Raw genomic sequence first — 16,133 nt, forward strand, 5'->3', positions numbered from 1 at the left:
AGAGAGAGACAGAGAGAAAGGTCTTCCATCGGCTGGTTCACTCCCCAAATGGCTGTAACGGCCCGAGCTGGGCTGATCCAAAGCCAGGAGCTTCTTCCCGGTCTCCCACGCGGGTGCAGGGGCCCAAGGACTTGGCCATCTTCCACTGCTTTCCCAGGCCACAGCAGAGAGCTGGATCGGAAGTGGAGCAGCCTGGGCTCCAATCGGCGCGCATTTGGGAGGGCGGCGCCACAGGCGGAGGATTAGCTTACTACGCCGCAGCGCCGGCCCCCTGGATTAACCTTTATGCAAGGCTATATAACCCTCATTAACAGCTGGGGAGGAATCTGAGAGCCCTCGCTCACCAGCTCCGGGGCCTTGGCTACCTCGGCCAACGCTACTCCGGGCAAACGCCGTCGCCATCCCTCCGTGCACGGCTCACTCTCCCGGCCTCGGACCCGCCGCCCCGAGCCCCAGCCTAAGCCCAGACGCCCGCAGGTCACCTTGACGACAGCGCCGAGGACCCCGTGGGAACCCGCGGCCGCCGCCCCGCCTCGCCGCGCTCGTTCCCGCAGAGGCGTGCCCGGAGAGAAGACCTGCACGGCCAAGTCCTGAACGAAGAGGTGAGGGGCGTGGGCAGGGGTGCGACACGAGGAGAGCGGACAGCGGTCAGAGAGGGCTGTTTTCATTCTGTCATGTGTGGCTGGCAGTAGCCGGGGAGTTAGACGAGGCCTAGGAAGAACACCGCGGCAGACAGGCATTTCCCACAGCCAAGCCCGCAGCGCGCGGAACTGCAGACCCGCGGAAGGCCCTGCTTCCGGTCTCCTCGCGCCTGCGCCGTGGCGGGCGGGAAGGCGGGAGGCCGGAGTGGAGGGAAGCCGGGAACCGGAAGTGAAGGCAGATTCCCTCCTTCGTTGCTGTTGCCGCCGCCATACGCGCTCACCCTGCTCAGGTAAGCTTCGGCCTTCATTACCATCCGCCTCCATCTGCGTTTCTTTCTGGTTGTCCTGCCGCTTAGGCTCCTGATACCCCTTCCTTGGGCGTTGGTCTGGTCGCAGGGGCATGATGGAGTTGTTAGTTACACTGCTTTGAACCTTTTCGAGGGCAAAGAGCTTGGGCGGGGGAAGACGAGGAGACAAGGGAGGCCCAATCCAAGATGGTGGCTCCGGCGCCATTGTGTTCCCTTTGCTGCGGGCTCCGCGTGGGGGTCCCCCGCCAGCCTGAGGGTCCAGCGCCGACGCGCGGCGGCGGCGGCTTCTGGACGTTTGCGAAGGGCGTGGCTCTGCCCACCGTCGCGTCTCTCGGGGCCTCTTGCCCGCCGTGTGGGACCAGGAGGAGGAGGAGCCGCCCGTTTACGGGCCCAGTTGGGCCCTTGTTGGGAGCGCTTTCCCGGTGTCTCCGGGTGGCGTCGTTGTATGTCTCCCCAGGGGGTAGCGCCTCAGGGACGCGGTACCTCTTGGTAAAAATGCTGTTAGGGGAGACCTCCTGCTCTCGGTTCTGCTTCCCCCTTACCCATTGTGGGGTCCGGAGACGGAGCGCGTGTGCGCGCGCGAATCCCCTCCCCCCGTTAATTACACAGGATCCCTGAGCGCGGAGGCAGGGTGCTGAGGGCTGGGAGGCCGGCGAGCTGGGGGTCGTGTCTCGCAGCCACATGATGTTTTCTTTTTGAGGCGTGAGCGCTTGGCGCGCTGATGACCTTAATCTATCACCCTGGACTGATGGCTGCCGTGGGAGGAGTCAGTAGGCACAGCCCTAGGTTTGGCCTTGAGGGCTTTTCAGCACCTGGCTCCCACTCCCCTTAGTCCCATCACCTTCCCGGTATCCTTTTGTCTTCGCTGCTGTTGCTTACACAGCAGGAACTTGGAACTTGCCCTGCCCCTCAACAGCTAACTGGATTTCTGCTACCTTGCTCCTAAGGCTTGGTGGGAACCTGCGTCCCAGCCACGTCCCTTGAGCACTTTTCCCGTTTCCTCTCTTGCATTTGCTTTTCATATTTACATATGTGTTTCTAGTTCTGTACTGAAATTTTTTCCCAGATAAAAGGCATCATAGGGACAGGAGGAAAGTGTGGGGCTCAAAAAGGGTGGCGAAGGCCCTGCCTGTGACTGATACATCGGCCCTCTCTTCTTTTCCTAGCTCTTCCTCCAGAAACTGTCTTTGCCAGCCCGCTTCCCGCTTGCTTCCCCCCATTCTGCAAGAGTCGATCCTGAGACCCCTCCCCGCCTCCCCCCGCTGGCCCAGTGATGGCAGAGAACGACGTGGACAACGAGCTCTTGGACTACGAGGAGGATGAGGTGGAGACAGCAGCTGGGGGAGATGGGGCTGAGGCCCCTGCCAAGAAGGACGTCAAGGGCTCCTACGTCTCCATCCACAGCTCTGGCTTCCGGGACTTCCTGCTCAAGCCAGAGTTGCTCCGCGCCATTGTTGATTGCGGCTTTGAGCATCCATCAGAAGGTAAATTTTGGCTGGACGTAGAGTTCTCACTAGGCCCCGTGAGAATGAGACAAAGATGTAGTCGGGTTCTTCGGGCAGTAAGGGTTTATGTTTAGTACAAATAGGGATTTACCAGAAGCGATTTTAACAAGTTAGGGGTTTACACAGTCTGCTCTGTGGTGACGGCCTGGAGGTGCTGGTGGTCCAGAAGTGGCCTGGAGGCCTGCTGTTCCTTCCTGTGACGTGTCTCCTTTTCCTTGCTTGTTGTTAACTTTGTCATTTTGAGCTCTAATGTTAAATTTCCAGAAAGAGCCTGATTGCTGATTGCACCATTAGTTATTCTCTGTTTGGTCAGGCCAACACTGATCTCTGGAAACCTTTTTGGTCTAAAGATGGCTGACTTCTGGGTCTGGTGCCAAGTCCCTTATTTTATTCAAGGTTGCTGGGTTTTATAAACCGAAGCCTGGCAGCCTAAAGTAAGAGAAATGGCCTGTGACTGGCGTTCAGGGGCCACAGGCTGTTACAGATGAAGGACAATAAGGACGGAACCAGGAGCGCTGAGAGTGAGCTGGTGCTAGTGCAGGAAGGTTCTTAATCAGAGTGTGGAGGCCAAAACCTGGGGGAGGCTAGAGTAGAAGGAACTAGCAGGGCTCTGGTGTCAGGATAGATGTAACTGAGGAAGTAGAGGCTGGAAATTGACCAAAACCAGGTAAATTTTCTGAGTTGAGTGTGAGAACTGGGTTTGGCATGGGGAAAGGTGGAGTTATGTAGAGGTCGAAGTTGATTTATCTTTCGTTGTTTCCTGTTTCCAGTCCAGCACGAGTGCATCCCTCAGGCTATCCTCGGAATGGATGTCCTGTGCCAGGCCAAGTCCGGCATGGGGAAGACCGCGGTGTTTGTGCTGGCCACACTGCAGCAGCTGGAGCCAGTTACTGGGCAGGTATATTTGGGGAGCGTGTTGGGGAAGGTGCTTTGGTTAGGCATACGTGGGAGGGTGTTTCTGTCCCAGCTGTGTTGTGCTTTCATAGCCTGGGTCCCCCCCAACTTTATTATTATTATTATTATTATATATTATTTTATTTATTTATTCATTTGAAAGAGAGGAAGAGACAAAGATCTTCCATCTACTGGTTCACTCCCTAAACGGCTGCAACAACAGCCAGGGCTGAAGCCAGGAGTTTCTTCCTGATCTCCCATGTGGGTAGCATGGACCCAAGCACTTGGGCCATTCTTTGCTGCTTTCCCAGGCACATACTAGCAGGGAGCTGGATTAGAAGTGGAGCAGCTGGGTCTCTAACTGGTGCTCATGGGACGCTGGCAGGCAGTGGCTTTATCCGCTATCCCACAGAAGATGGAGACTGTCACCCTTGACAGTGTGGGGGTGTGGTAGTAAGCTTGGGGCTGATCATTGAAATCTCAGAACCTAAGTTATTTGTGGTCTCCAGGTGTGCTTCTGTATTTCTTACTCTCCAAGAGGGCAACAAAGAGGCATATGCACTGTATGTTTTCATGTAACCCTCTCTCCTCCCAGGTGTCTGTGCTGGTGATGTGTCACACTAGAGAGCTGGCTTTTCAGATTAGCAAGGAGTATGAGCGCTTCTCTAAGTACATGCCCAATGTCAAGGTAAGCAAGCATGGAGACGGACAGAGTGAATGGGGGTGTGGGTGGGGGTGGGCTTTGGGGACCTTAAAGTTTAGCTCAGCAGTGTGTATTACAGCTTATGTGAGAATCTCGGCATATGTGTAAGTGATGCTAAGTCCCTCAGGCTTCCAGTGTACAGGAGATCTTACTAAATCATAGGGCTCATTGCATATACATTATAATTCAAGAGATGCTTTGCTGCATTTTATTTTTGTAGAAGCCTTAGTTTGGCTTGGCTTAATGCAGTGTAAATACACCTGTTGGGTAGCAGAACTCACGATCACGCTCTGGATGCTGTGTACCACATGGCCATCCTCTTTTTGAAGTTTCTGTTTTTATTTGAAAGGCACTTGTGTGTATATGCATACAGATTTTCAACCAGGGACTCCGTATATGGGATGCGGATGTCCCATGTGATGGCTTAACCACTGTACCACGTGCCTAGCTGCCACCGTGCTTTCCTTACTAGTACTTACACCCGTTCACTTCACTGTGCTTTGAGAATTTTGGAGAGTGTAGCAAGAGGAAGCTGGAGGCTCTACAGGAATGGTGTATCTTTTTTGTTTGTTTTATATAGATTTATTTATTTGAAAGGCAGAGTTACTTAGAGCGAGGAGGGGAGAGCTTTCGTTTGCTGGTTCACTCCCCAAAGGATCTGGGCCAGACTGAAGCCAGGAATTTCATCCGAGTTTCCCATATGGGTAGCAGGGCCCCAAGCACTTGGGCCATTTTCTGCTGCTTTCCCAGGCACATTAGCAGGGAGCTGGACTGGAAGTGGAGCAGCTGGGACTTGAACCGTTGCCCACGTGGGATGCTGGTGTTGCAGGTGGTGGCTTTAACCTGCTGTACCACAACGCGAGCCCCAGGTCCAAAGATAAAGTTCTGAAATGTTCTACGACGTGGTTTGGAGCAACTTGAGTGAATGGGGACTCTGGGCAGATTGGAATCCTTCCTTCATTGTCACGCTCTGTCCCTGGCTTGGCAGGTTGCCGTGTTTTTTGGTGGTCTGTCTATCAAGAAGGATGAAGAGGTGCTGAAGAAGAACTGCCCGCATATTGTCGTGGGGACTCCTGGCCGCATCCTAGCCCTGGCTCGGAACAAGAGCCTCAACCTCAAACACATTAAACACTTTATCTTGGATGAATGCGACAAGATGCTTGAACAGCTCGGTGAGTGGCAGTGCTGGGACTGGCTGGCGGTCCGGGGCCCCGCCCTTCAGAGCCAAATGATGCTTGTTTGCTACAGGAGCACTCAGTGCAAGGACGACTCTATCTATCACCCATGACTGATGGCTCTGGGTTCCCTGGACTGCCTTTGTTAGCGCTTTAAACAATTTTGACCGTTAGCGAGGTGGATATCGTGTGCTTTCTATGACAGATGTTCTTTGAGACTAGGAGTCTGATAATACGTCACCACTACAGCTCCTCTTTTTTTTTTTTAACAGTGGGTGTTGTAGTGGGAGGTACTCAACAAGGAGATGGTCTACTCTGGCCTCTGTAGCATAACACCTGCGGTTAGGATTGTGGCTGAGTAGATTGCTAGGCCTAAATTCTAGGATAATGGAGAGAGAGTGGGAGTTTGTATGGTGTGCTGTTCTAGCGGGCTGAGTGGGGTTGTTGAAGGAAAATTTCAGTAAGAACTGAATGTGGGTGAGGGGGTGAGGGGGTGGACATAGTCTAGAGAAGTTCTTGTGATGGATCTTGATGGCTGTTTAAGATGGCCAGCTGTCAGGTGGCTCTGGGCAGTGATGGCGGCGTGGAGTAGACTTGACATCTCGAATGTCGTAACTGCTTAATATTTGGAGTCTGCAGAGGCTGGGGCTTAGAGAATGAGGAGTTGGGAGCATTTTGCAAAGGCCTTGTCCTTTTGAGACTACGTGGTGGGCTTCATCCCTGTTTACTTGGGGCTTTGGGGTTGATTGAGACAGAGCTGGGAATCGTTTATTTCAAGCTCGCTGCTTTTTCCCTTGTGATTGCTGTGGGTCTGGTTTGACGGTGCCTGGAGAACTAGAGAGAACTGGGGCACTTTTCCGTGGAGTGAGTCACTCGCTTACCTGCTTCCAGTCTCGACCTCAGCCGGCAGGCCCTCTGCTCTGGTTTTCACGGTGCTGTTTTCTCCTCTCGTTTTTCCTTCACTGCAGACATGCGTCGGGATGTCCAGGAAATTTTTCGCATGACCCCCCACGAGAAGCAGGTCATGATGTTCAGTGCTACCTTGAGCAAAGAGATCCGTCCCGTCTGCCGCAAGTTCATGCAAGATGTAAATACCCTTCTACCTTCTCTTCCTCCACTCCCCGCCCGCTGCCTCCTCCCCCTCCGTGCCCTCCTCCTCCAGACCCCCTTGTCCTTCAGACGTCAAGAAGGGGGCTCGTGCCCGTCTGGGAGTGATGGCTCCTTGAAGAGACACAGCGAGGCAGAGACAGCTAGCGTTAGGGTCTGCGCGGGTGCCAGGGAAACTCCGGAAGACTTGGTCGGGTTAACGTGAGAGCGGGTAGTGTTCGACTGCTTTTAAAAAATCAACAGCATTTTTTTTAACCTCTTCTCCCCTTTGGGGGAGGGCAGTGTTTTCTGCCCTACCGCCCACCGTCATCTACATACCCCTTACAGCCACGCACCCTCAAAGTGGCATCGAGCATACAGCTGGAGCCTTCTGCTCACCAAAACACATACCTCCCGGTGGCAGGAGAGCAAGAGAGAGGGACAGACAGATGGCAGGGCTCGACAGAAGAAGAGCAAACAGCACAAATGAACCCGCCCCCTCCCCACCTCCAGGGGTGGGGGCCTTTGGCACCTCAGTCCCCGATCCCCTACTCCTTCCTGCCCATACCTCCTTGCACCCGTCGGAACCTCGGTTGACGCGAGCCGGCAGCAGAGAAGCACCGTGGCGCGACGAGGGAATGCGGACGGCACCCAGCGGTGGATGGCGGCAGCGGAGGCCGCGGGGAAACCTCACCAGGAAGCTGAGGACCAAACCAGCCTCTTTTTCCGTTCCCGGTTTTTTTCCTGAATCCAACGCGTGCTGTGCCCTCTTTTCCCCACATGTGTTTGGGGAAGGGTGTCCTGAATGGGGGTGGTGGATTTTTTTTCTTTAAAACAATTTTTTTTTTAAATGCTCAGAGTAGAGGGATATGGGAAAAGGTAAAGTGGATAGCTCCACTTGGATGTAACCCGGCGGGTGTCAGGGCCTGGGGCTGGCAGAGCCCATTGTATAAGCAGTGGAGTGGGTTCCTCCCCTCCCTGTGTGCTCCTTCCCGTGGGATAACTGGAGCTGTCCTTGGGGCTAGTATCAGATTGGAAGGAGGCCATGGAAGATCCCTTTGTGCCTTGTTAGCCTGCCTTCTGAGATTGTGCTGGTGTTTTTTCCCCATGGAATGCAGTGACTCTTTCCCATCTTGGTCCCTGGGTTCCTCCCTGAAGTAGGATGAAGTTTGGAAAGTTGGGCTTTGTACTAGTGTCAGTTTCCGTCTTTAATGCTACTCTCCTCCACTTCAAGGATTTTTTTTTTATGATTTATTTTATTTATTTGAAAGAGTTGAAGAGAGAGGTAGAGACAGAGGTCTTCCATCCGCTGGTTCACTCCCCAGATGGCCGCAACGGCTGGAGCTGTGCTGAACCGGAGCCAGGGGATTCTTCCAGGTCTCTCACGTGGGTGCAGGGGCCCAAGGACTTGGCCATCTTCTGCTGCTATCCCAGGCCATAGCAGAGAGCAGGATCGGAAGTGGAGCAGCCGGGACTAGAACTGGCGCCCATAGGGGATGTCGACGCTTCAGGCCAGGGCAATAACCCACTGTGCCACAGCACCGGCCCCAAGGGTTGATTTAATTTCTTAAAAAATGTTAGAGATAAACGCATACCTACTGCTCTGAATTTGTTTTTCTAGCACCACTTACTGATGCCTTCCATGTAAGCCTGTAGGGGATTTGACTCTTAGTTCAGAGGCCAGTTTAATCTGAAACTGTTCCCTTGTGAGATGAGGCAAGTTGTACTCCTCTGGAGTGATTTTGCTTCTCCTTAAATGGCATTTTGATTCTGTCCCTTGCATTGTTTGATCTTGAAGACATCCACTTTCCTAATGTGCGTAACAGTTTCCTAGTGGAGAGAAAACTTAGGAGGAGCAGTCCTTGTCCTCCCCTTTGTTCTAAAGCCAGCTCTGAAGGAGTCACTGACCTTGAGTCGCCGTTGCCCATTCTTTCCCAGATGTTTGCAGTGTGTTGCGACTCCTCTCCTGTTTGTTTTCCCCACCACCTCCGTTGGAGGTCGTGGCATCTTGCCATTGGGTGGTTTTGTTGGTCCTGCTCCCTTTGCAAGCACAGGTTCCCATGCCAGTTCTCAGTTGGGCAGTCTTAAAAAGAACTCCACTGACAGGAAGGAAATGGGTCTGACGTTTTAGACCACAGTAAAATGGGTATTTTTGGGGGGGTGTGGTGGGGTTTTCAATCTTCTCTTCTCCCCATCCCCCCATGGGGTGTATTGGAGAGCAGCTTCCTCCACCCCCCCAGGTTTAACCCCCCCACTCTGCCCTCCTCCCGTTCCCTACCCCTTCCTCCCCCCCAGCCTATGGAGATCTTCGTGGATGATGAGACGAAGTTGACGCTGCATGGGTTGCAGCAGTACTACGTGAAACTGAAGGACAACGAGAAGAACCGGAAGCTCTTTGACCTTCTGGATGTCCTTGAGTTCAACCAGGTCAGTTGTTCGAAGACCAGTAGGAGGATGAGCGTTGGCTACATCTCCAGCTGTAGCAGAAGCCTGGGTATTAGGTATATTTTTATTGAGGAAACCATCTAAGTGGGGAGAGGTGGAGAAAATGTACTTTTAAAGATTTATTTATTTGAAAGACTTTGAGAGAGGTCTTCCATCCACTGGTTCAAGCCCAGTTGGCTGCAATGGCTGGAGCTGTGCCGATCTGAAGCCAGGAGCTGCTTCTGGGTCTCCCATGCGGGTGCAGGGGCCCAAGGACTCAGGCCATCTTCTACTGCTTTCCTAGGCTATAGCAGAGGGCTGGATCGGAAGTGGGGCAGCTGAAACTTGAACTGGTGTCCATATGGGATGCTGGCACTGCAGGCGGCGGCTCCACCTGCTAAGCCATAGTACTGGCCCCGAAAATTTTTTTTCTTCTTTTTTTTTTTTTTTAAGATTTATTGATTTATTTGAAAGTCAAGAGTTACATAGAAGGAGAGGCAGAGAGAGCTCTTCCATCCGCTGGTTCACTCCCCAGTTGTCTGCAACTGCTGGAACTGGGCTGATCTAAAGTTAGGAGCCAGGAACTTCTTTAGGGTCTCCCGTGTGGGTGCAGGGGCCCAAGGACCTGGGCCATCTTCTGCTTTCCCAGGCCATAGCAGAGAGCTGGATCGGAAGTGGAACAGCCAGGATTCGAACCAGGGTCCATATGGGATGCTGGCACTGTAGGCAGTGGCTTTACTTGCTAGACCACATCGTGAGCCCCACTGAAAGTTTTTGAGTGAATTTTTTTTTAAGGTTTATTCATTTCTGAGGTAGAAACAGAGAAAGGTCTTCCATCCACTGGTTCACTTCCCAAATAGCTGCAATGGCCAGAACTGGACTGATCTGAAGCCAGGAGCTTCTTCCAGGTCTCCTACGTGGGTGCAGGGGCTCAAGTACTTGGGCCATTGTCTACTGCTTTCTGAGGCCAAAGCAGAGAGCTGGATTTTAAATGGAGCAGCCTGGACTGGAACTGGTGCCCATAAGGATTGCTGGGGCTACAGGCAGAGGCATAGCCCACTAAGCCACAGTCCTGGCCCCAGAGAAGTTCTTTTAAATAAGAGAAGACATTTGATTTTTAGGGGCTGAGCATGAGGAAAGGGGTGTGTTTTTCTGTTTGATTCCTGGCATTGATGATAAATGGAACCCTTAAGTAAAATGAACTTGGGCATTTAGGTTTTTTTTTTTTTTTTTTTTTTTTTTAAGATTTATTTGAGAGGTAGACTCAGAGAAGGAGAGAAGTCTTCCATCCTCTGATTAACCTACAATGGCCAGAGCTGAGCCCATCCGAAGCCAAGAGCTTCTTCCAGGTCTCCCACATGGGTCAGGGACCCAAACACTTGGGCCATCTTCCACTGCTTTCAGGCCATAGTCAGAGAGCTGGATTGGAAGAAGAGCAGCTGGGATACAAACTGGCACCCAAATGGGATGCTAGCGCCGCAGGTGGAGGTCTAACCTAAGCCACAGCGGTGGCCCTGCATTTAGGGTTCTTAAGTCTGTTTCTTGTATTGAGGAGAAGCATTTCTTCATGATGTCTCTGAGGTCTGTTTGCACTAAAATCTCCCTGGAGTTAGAACAGGCCCCTTGGCTTCAGTGCTGTGATGAGTAGAAATGTCATGAGCTCCCTAGACCCTAGTTTTAATGACTTGGGATCCTCACCTTAGTGACTTCGCTGCCCTCTCAGGCTGTCTGCCCGGGCGATGATGTGGTAGGGAGTTACAGGGAGAGGGAAATTACCGAAGACTCACGCATGACCTTTCCCACCGTGGGCCACACCCCACCCTGCCCGCCCCGCGCCCGCAGGTGGTGATCTTTGTGAAGTCTGTGCAGCGCTGCATTGCTCTGGCCCAGCTCCTCGTGGAGCAGAACTTCCCAGCTATTGCCATCCACCGAGGGATGCCCCAGGAGGAGAGGTGAGCTGCGGGTGGGGAGGCCTTTTATGTCCTCGCAGGAAAAGGAGCCGCTGCGAGGAGGGAGTCTCAACACCTGTCTAATTTCCTTCCTCACAAAGGCTTTCTCGGTATCAGCAGTTTAAAGATTTTCAACGACGAATTCTTGTGGCTACCAACCTGTTTGGTCGAGGTATGGACATTGAGCGGGTGAACATAGCCTTTAACTATGACATGCCTGAGGATTCTGACACCTACCTGCATCGGGTAAGCCCCGCGCCCCGCAGCACATGCCACTGCCGTCCGCCCTCAGGGCGCCGCCTCACGGCTCCCTCTCCCCACGGAGGTTTCCCATTTTATGGATCCTCCAGACCTGCTCTTTTGTCTCCTTTCAGGTGGCCAGAGCGGGCCGGTTTGGCACCAAGGGTTTGGCCATCACCTTTGTGTCAGATGAGAATGATGCCAAGATCCTCAATGACGTGCAGGACCGCTTTGAGGTCAACATTAGTGAACTGCCTGATGAGATTGACATCTCCTCCTATAGTGAGTAGCGCTGTTAGACGGCTCTCCCCCCGCTCTTCAGGTCCTCATCCCTAAAGAACTTCCTTAAATCCCGTGCTGTACAGGAAGTGAGCCCCTGACGGTTCTTCCTGCCTGTCTCTGATGCCCTGGTGGGTTTAGGTCATTGTGTTGACCTCTGTGCAGTCTTCTGCCTTCAAATTATTTTTCTCTACCTTCCCTTAAAATTCATGCTACAACAGATACCTGCATGTGCACAGGGGTCTTCAGAAAGTTCCTGGGAAATGCATGGGTGTCAAAACGTTTTGCACCAAAACAAAATTGCCTTTTAGTTCCATTCTTCATAAACCTTAAACTAAGCACCCTCGCATGCGCGTGTCCTTCCTGCCTCGCCTCTGCCCCGTTCTGACTGCTGTGCTTTCTCCGCAGTTGAGCAGACACGGTAGAGGAATCGCCCGTTTGGGAGCACGATCGTGTCTTCTGGAGAGGATCCCAGGCGTGGGGGTGAAGGAGACACTACTGCTGCCTGCCCCTCACAGCCCCCTCCCCCGAGGCGTCCCTCTTTTGCATCACCACCACTCCGAAACCTCAACTCCTGATTTGTCAGAATTTTTTTTTTAACAAAACTCAAAATGAAAGAGAAATGTGTCTTTGTTATCTGTAAGTGCTGCCTGCCTTTATTGGAATTGAAGTGAGATTGTAGGGCACGAGTCAGCGAATTTGTGTGCAGACTGTCATTGGGCAGGGCCGGGGCGGGGGTGGTGGGGGCTGGAGTGGGACCCAGCATGCTGGGAGGTCATGGCTGTCTTGGCTGCCTGTGGAGGTCTCTTGCATTTACTTGATGACATGGAAGGGGGTGGCGGGTGGTGTGTCCATTGTTGGAAAGTTGATGAGGAACAGGTGGAAGCTCACATGTCTTCTCCGGGCTTTCTCTGTGTCTCCTGATTGGTTCCTGTGGCTTTTGGGTCTTGAGTTCCTGGGCCCCTTCGCGCCCCTTGTAGCTTGTAGCTGAACTTGGGCCAGCTCAGCTGTGCGGTGGGGCTGGGGTCCCTGGGTGAAGGGGAAGTAGAGGGAAGCAGCATTAGCAGGGTGGGGAGGTTGAGGCCTTGGAAGCTGTGGTTCAGCATCAGGAAGTTAGGAATTCCACCAACTCTCTGGGCCCCTGCACCCGCATGGGAGACCTGGAAGAAGCTCCTGGCTCCTTTCAAGTATATACTTGAAAGGCAGATCGACCATCTATCTGCTGGTTCACAAATGGATACGACAACCAGGCCCAAGGCAGGAGCTCCACCCCGGTCTCCCACATGGGGGCAGGGCCGCAAGTACTGCTGCTGCCTGCTCGGGCACGTTGGTAGGAAGCTGGGATTCACTGACTCCACTGTGACTGCCGGTGTGCAGGCCGCGGCTTCACCTGCTGTACCCTCTCAGCTTAAAGCCATCTGTGCCGAGATGCTGAGGCAGCTTCCTGTTTGAGACTGGCCCCCCCCCCCCCCCCCCGAGAAACAATGAACTGTTGATGAGGACTTTGTGGAGGGTGGGAGCCCTGAGGTCTGGTTGGGTGTGGTGGGCAGGGGTAGTGAGCTGTAGGGTGGGGGTGGTGTGGGATGGGGTTAAGGGCAATTCCCCGCCTGGGTCCAAGTCCCCTTTCATGCCCTCCAGCCCCACCCCTTGTGCTACTCATCCTGGGTGATGACGTCATCATCCCACTGCCTGTGGAGCTGCTCTGTTCTTCTGTTTGCCTTGGGATTCTGGGAGCATGTGCACACCATCCCCCAGCCCTGGGATGCCAGGGACTAGAAGAGCAGGAGGCGGCGAAGGCAGGGCAGAGGAAGGACTGTGACAGGTGGGGCAGTCTGAGCTGCCCAGTAGCTGCCAGGAACAGATTCCCTCCGGGCTTCACCTCACTTCAGTGCCCACCCCTGCCCCTCTGCTGCCCCCGCCCCCCTCCCTGCCTGGCCCCAGATGGAGACCAGTATCGGCCTTTTTCCTGAGTGAAGCATGCTGCAGTGGTCAAAGCACTGGTGCCCAGGCTTCAGTGTCTTCTCACACGCCTCTCAGATCTGCAGAGTCGATTTGCAGATGGGGACGCTGGCACTCAGCACTCACCCTGGGCGGTACCTGTGGGGCCCGCCCTGGGACAGGTGTGCTCAAGGCGCCACAGATGGCGGGCAGAAGAGCCTGGGGGAATTGTGTGTGGGTTTACCTGGCTTGAGTACTGATTGTCCCTTTACCCCTTTGCTGGCCCAGGATGACTTCTTTCCCTCCCCTCCCCTCCCCTCCCCTCCTGTTTTGCATTGCCTGCTGTAGGGACTTGCCTTCCCTGGGCTCCTTAGTGTCACTTGCAGCTGTGGCTCCTGACACAATGACACTAGTGTGCGGTCAGCACTGTGGCAGTGTAGTGGGTTAAGCCGCCGGCATCCCATATGTGCACCGGTTAGAGTCCCAGCTGTTCCACTTCCTATCTAGCTCCCTGCTAATGCACCTGGGAAAGCAGTGGAAGATGGCCCAAGTGCTTGGGTCCCTGTACCCATGTAGAAGACCCAGAAGAAACTCCTGGCTCCTGGCTTCGGCCTGGTCCAGCCCTGGCCATTGCAGATGTTTGGGGGAGTGAACCGGTGAATGGAAGATTCTCTATCTCTGCCTTTCAAATAAGTAAGACTTTAGGAAAACACAATGCCACTAGTGCCCGTGTCAGGCTTTTTTTTTTTTTACAGGCAGAGTTGGACAGTGAGACAGAAAGGTCCTCCTTCTGTTGGTTCACTCCCCAAATGGCTGCTACAGCCGGCACACTGCGCCGATCCGAAGCCAGGAGCCAGGTCTCCCATGTGGGCGCAGGGGCCCAAGCACTTGGGCCATCCTCTATTGCCCTCCCAGGCCACAGCGGAGAGCTGGACTGGAAGAGGAGCAACCGGGACTAGTATCTGGTGCTCATATGGGATGCCGGCGCCGCAGAGGAGTAACCAATGAGCCACGGCGCCGGCCCCCGTATCAGGCTTTGTTGAGCTAGTGAGCCCACCCTCCACACCTGTATGGAGTAGAGTCCTGGCCTCACACCTGGGGTTTGAGCAGTGTGTAGACTTGCTGGGCTTCCTGCCGCGTGTTCTGAAGCGATGTCCTGCTGTGGCTGGAGGCCGAGGTGCTGAGAAGGAAATAGAAGACCTCCGTATGAATCAGCTGGGGAGAGGCAGAAAAAGCCGCTGCAGAAGGCAGGATGGCAGACGGCAGGCGACTGCCAACCAGCGTGCTCTCTGCATCGAGGGCTCCAGGGGCCGCGTAGGGAGAGCTCTGTAGAGGTCAGTGGGTCACAGAGCTGGGGGCTGAAACCCCTCTGGGTGGGGAGAGTGGCTGTCCTGTGTCCCTCGAGATAAGATCCATGGCTCACGTTTGTCTCAGAATGTCGTCATATCTCTCCCTCACACCTACAGGATACTTTACTGGGCACAGGCTATTTAATTTAATTTTTTGAATTTTATTTAATTTTTAAAGATTTATTTGAAAGGCAGAGCTACAGAGAGGTAGAGGCAGAGAGAAAGAGAGGTCTTTCACCTGCTGGTTCACCCCCCCTCCCCCCAGATGGCTGCAATGGCCAGAGCTGTGCCAAGCCAAAGCCAGGAGCTTCTTCCAGGTCTCCCTTGAGGGCTCAGGGGCCCAAGGACTTGGGCCATCTTCTACTGCTTTCCCAGGCCATAGCAGAGAGCTGGATCAGAAGTGAAGCCTCTGGAACTTGAAACGGTGCCCATATGGGATGCTGGCACTGCAGGCGGCAGCTTTACCCACTACACCACAGCATGGGCTCCCACACGGTATATTTTTAAAAAATTTTTATTTGAAAGGCAGAGAAAGAGGAGATCTTTGATCTATTGGTTCACTCCCCAAATGCCCACCACAGCCAGGGCTAGGGCAGGCTGAAGCCAGGAGCCTGGAACTCAATCCAGGTCCCCCACATGGGAGGCAGGGACCTAAGAACTCTAGGCATCACCTGCTGCTTCTCAGCGTGTGCATCAGGGGAACTGGATCAGAAGTGAAGGAGCTGGGGCTCCCGTACAGGATGTGGCATCCCCAGTGGTGACTCAGGTGCTGTGCCACCCTCCTACCCCGGGGCACAGGTCTCATGTGGGTGGCAGGAACCCAGCCATTGGAGCCATTGCTACTACCTCCCAGGGTGCACATCAACAGGAAGCAGGAATTGAAAGTGGAGCCAGGGCTTGAACCCTGGCGTTCTGATACAGATGTCAGGGCCAGCGCTGTGGTGTAGCGGGTAAATCCACCACCTGCAGGGCTGGCATCCCATATGGATGCTGGTTCAAGTCCCGGCTGCTCCACTTTCTATCCAGCTCTCTGCTGTGGCCTGGGGAAGCAGTAGAAGATGCACTCTCGTGGGAGACCTGGAGGAAGCTCCTAGCTTCAGATGGGTGCAACTCCAGCTGTTGTGGCCATCTGGGGACTGAACCAGCGGATGGGAGATTGATTCTCTCTCATGCTCTCTCTGCCTCTGCCTCTCTGTGGCTCTGCCTTTCAAAAAGATATGGGATGTGGGTATTCCACACTGTTAACAGTAGGTCCAGCACCTACTACTTCTGTTTGATTTTTTAATTACATCATCTCTCAAGTCCCTCATTAGAATATTAAGTTGTTTCTCTGTGTTCCTTTTTTTTTTTTTTTTAAGAGATCTATTTATTTACTTGAGAGGCAGAGTTACAGAGAGAGAGAGAGAGAGAAGATGGTAAGACAGAAGTTTTCCATTTGCTGGTTCACTCCCCAAATGCTCATCCTCCACTTGGGCCATCCTCCACTGCTTTCCCAGGCCATTAGCAGAGAGCAGTGGATCGGAACTGGAGCAACTGGGACTCGCTCCGGTGCCCACATGGGATGCCAGCGCCGCAGGCAACGGCTTAACCTACTAAGCCATAGCGCCGGCCCCTCTGTGTTCCTTTTTGAAAAAAGATCTAC

At 53.7% G+C, this 16,133-nt stretch overlaps 1 protein-coding gene and 2 non-coding genes across 7 annotated transcripts; all 3 read left to right on the forward strand.

Annotated features, from left to right (window-relative positions):
- Positions 1–133: 133 nt before the first annotated feature.
- DDX39B (DExD-box helicase 39B) lies at positions 134–11,821 on the forward strand. Of its 5 annotated transcripts, none has more exons than XM_051854968.3 (11): positions 134–602; positions 2,116–2,433; positions 3,225–3,352; positions 3,944–4,036; positions 5,040–5,223; positions 6,195–6,313; positions 8,608–8,739; positions 10,579–10,688; positions 10,787–10,931; positions 11,060–11,207; positions 11,613–11,821. In XM_051854968.3, exons 2-11 carry the CDS (start codon positions 2,223–2,225, stop codon positions 11,627–11,629), a joined length of 1,287 nt encoding a protein of 428 aa, XP_051710928.1. In that variant the 5' UTR covers positions 134–602; positions 2,116–2,222; the 3' UTR covers positions 11,630–11,821. The 5 variants fall into 5 exon arrangements, 3 of the variants coding, with proteins under 3 accessions (XP_051710928.1, XP_089190420.1, XP_089190418.1); XR_016234692.1 differs by having other exon boundaries at positions 209–602; positions 10,787–10,857; XR_007923016.3 differs by lacking the exon at positions 134–602 and adding an exon at positions 879–931 and having other exon boundaries at positions 10,787–10,857.
- Positions 1,626–1,703, forward strand: LOC127493343 (small nucleolar RNA SNORD83). Its single transcript, XR_007923398.2, has one exon. It is a non-coding gene; the product is annotated as a small nucleolar RNA SNORD83 (small nucleolar RNA).
- LOC127493344 (small nucleolar RNA SNORD83) lies at positions 5,275–5,348 on the forward strand. Its single transcript, XR_007923399.1, has one exon. It is a non-coding gene; the product is annotated as a small nucleolar RNA SNORD83 (small nucleolar RNA).
- Positions 11,822–16,133: the final 4,312 nt, after the last annotated feature.

Source organism: Oryctolagus cuniculus, chromosome 5, assembly GCF_051225735.1.
Source record: "Oryctolagus cuniculus isolate XC-2025 breed Fujian yellow rabbit chromosome 5, ASM5122573v1, whole genome shotgun sequence".
NCBI lineage: Eukaryota > Metazoa > Chordata > Mammalia > Lagomorpha > Leporidae > Oryctolagus > Oryctolagus cuniculus.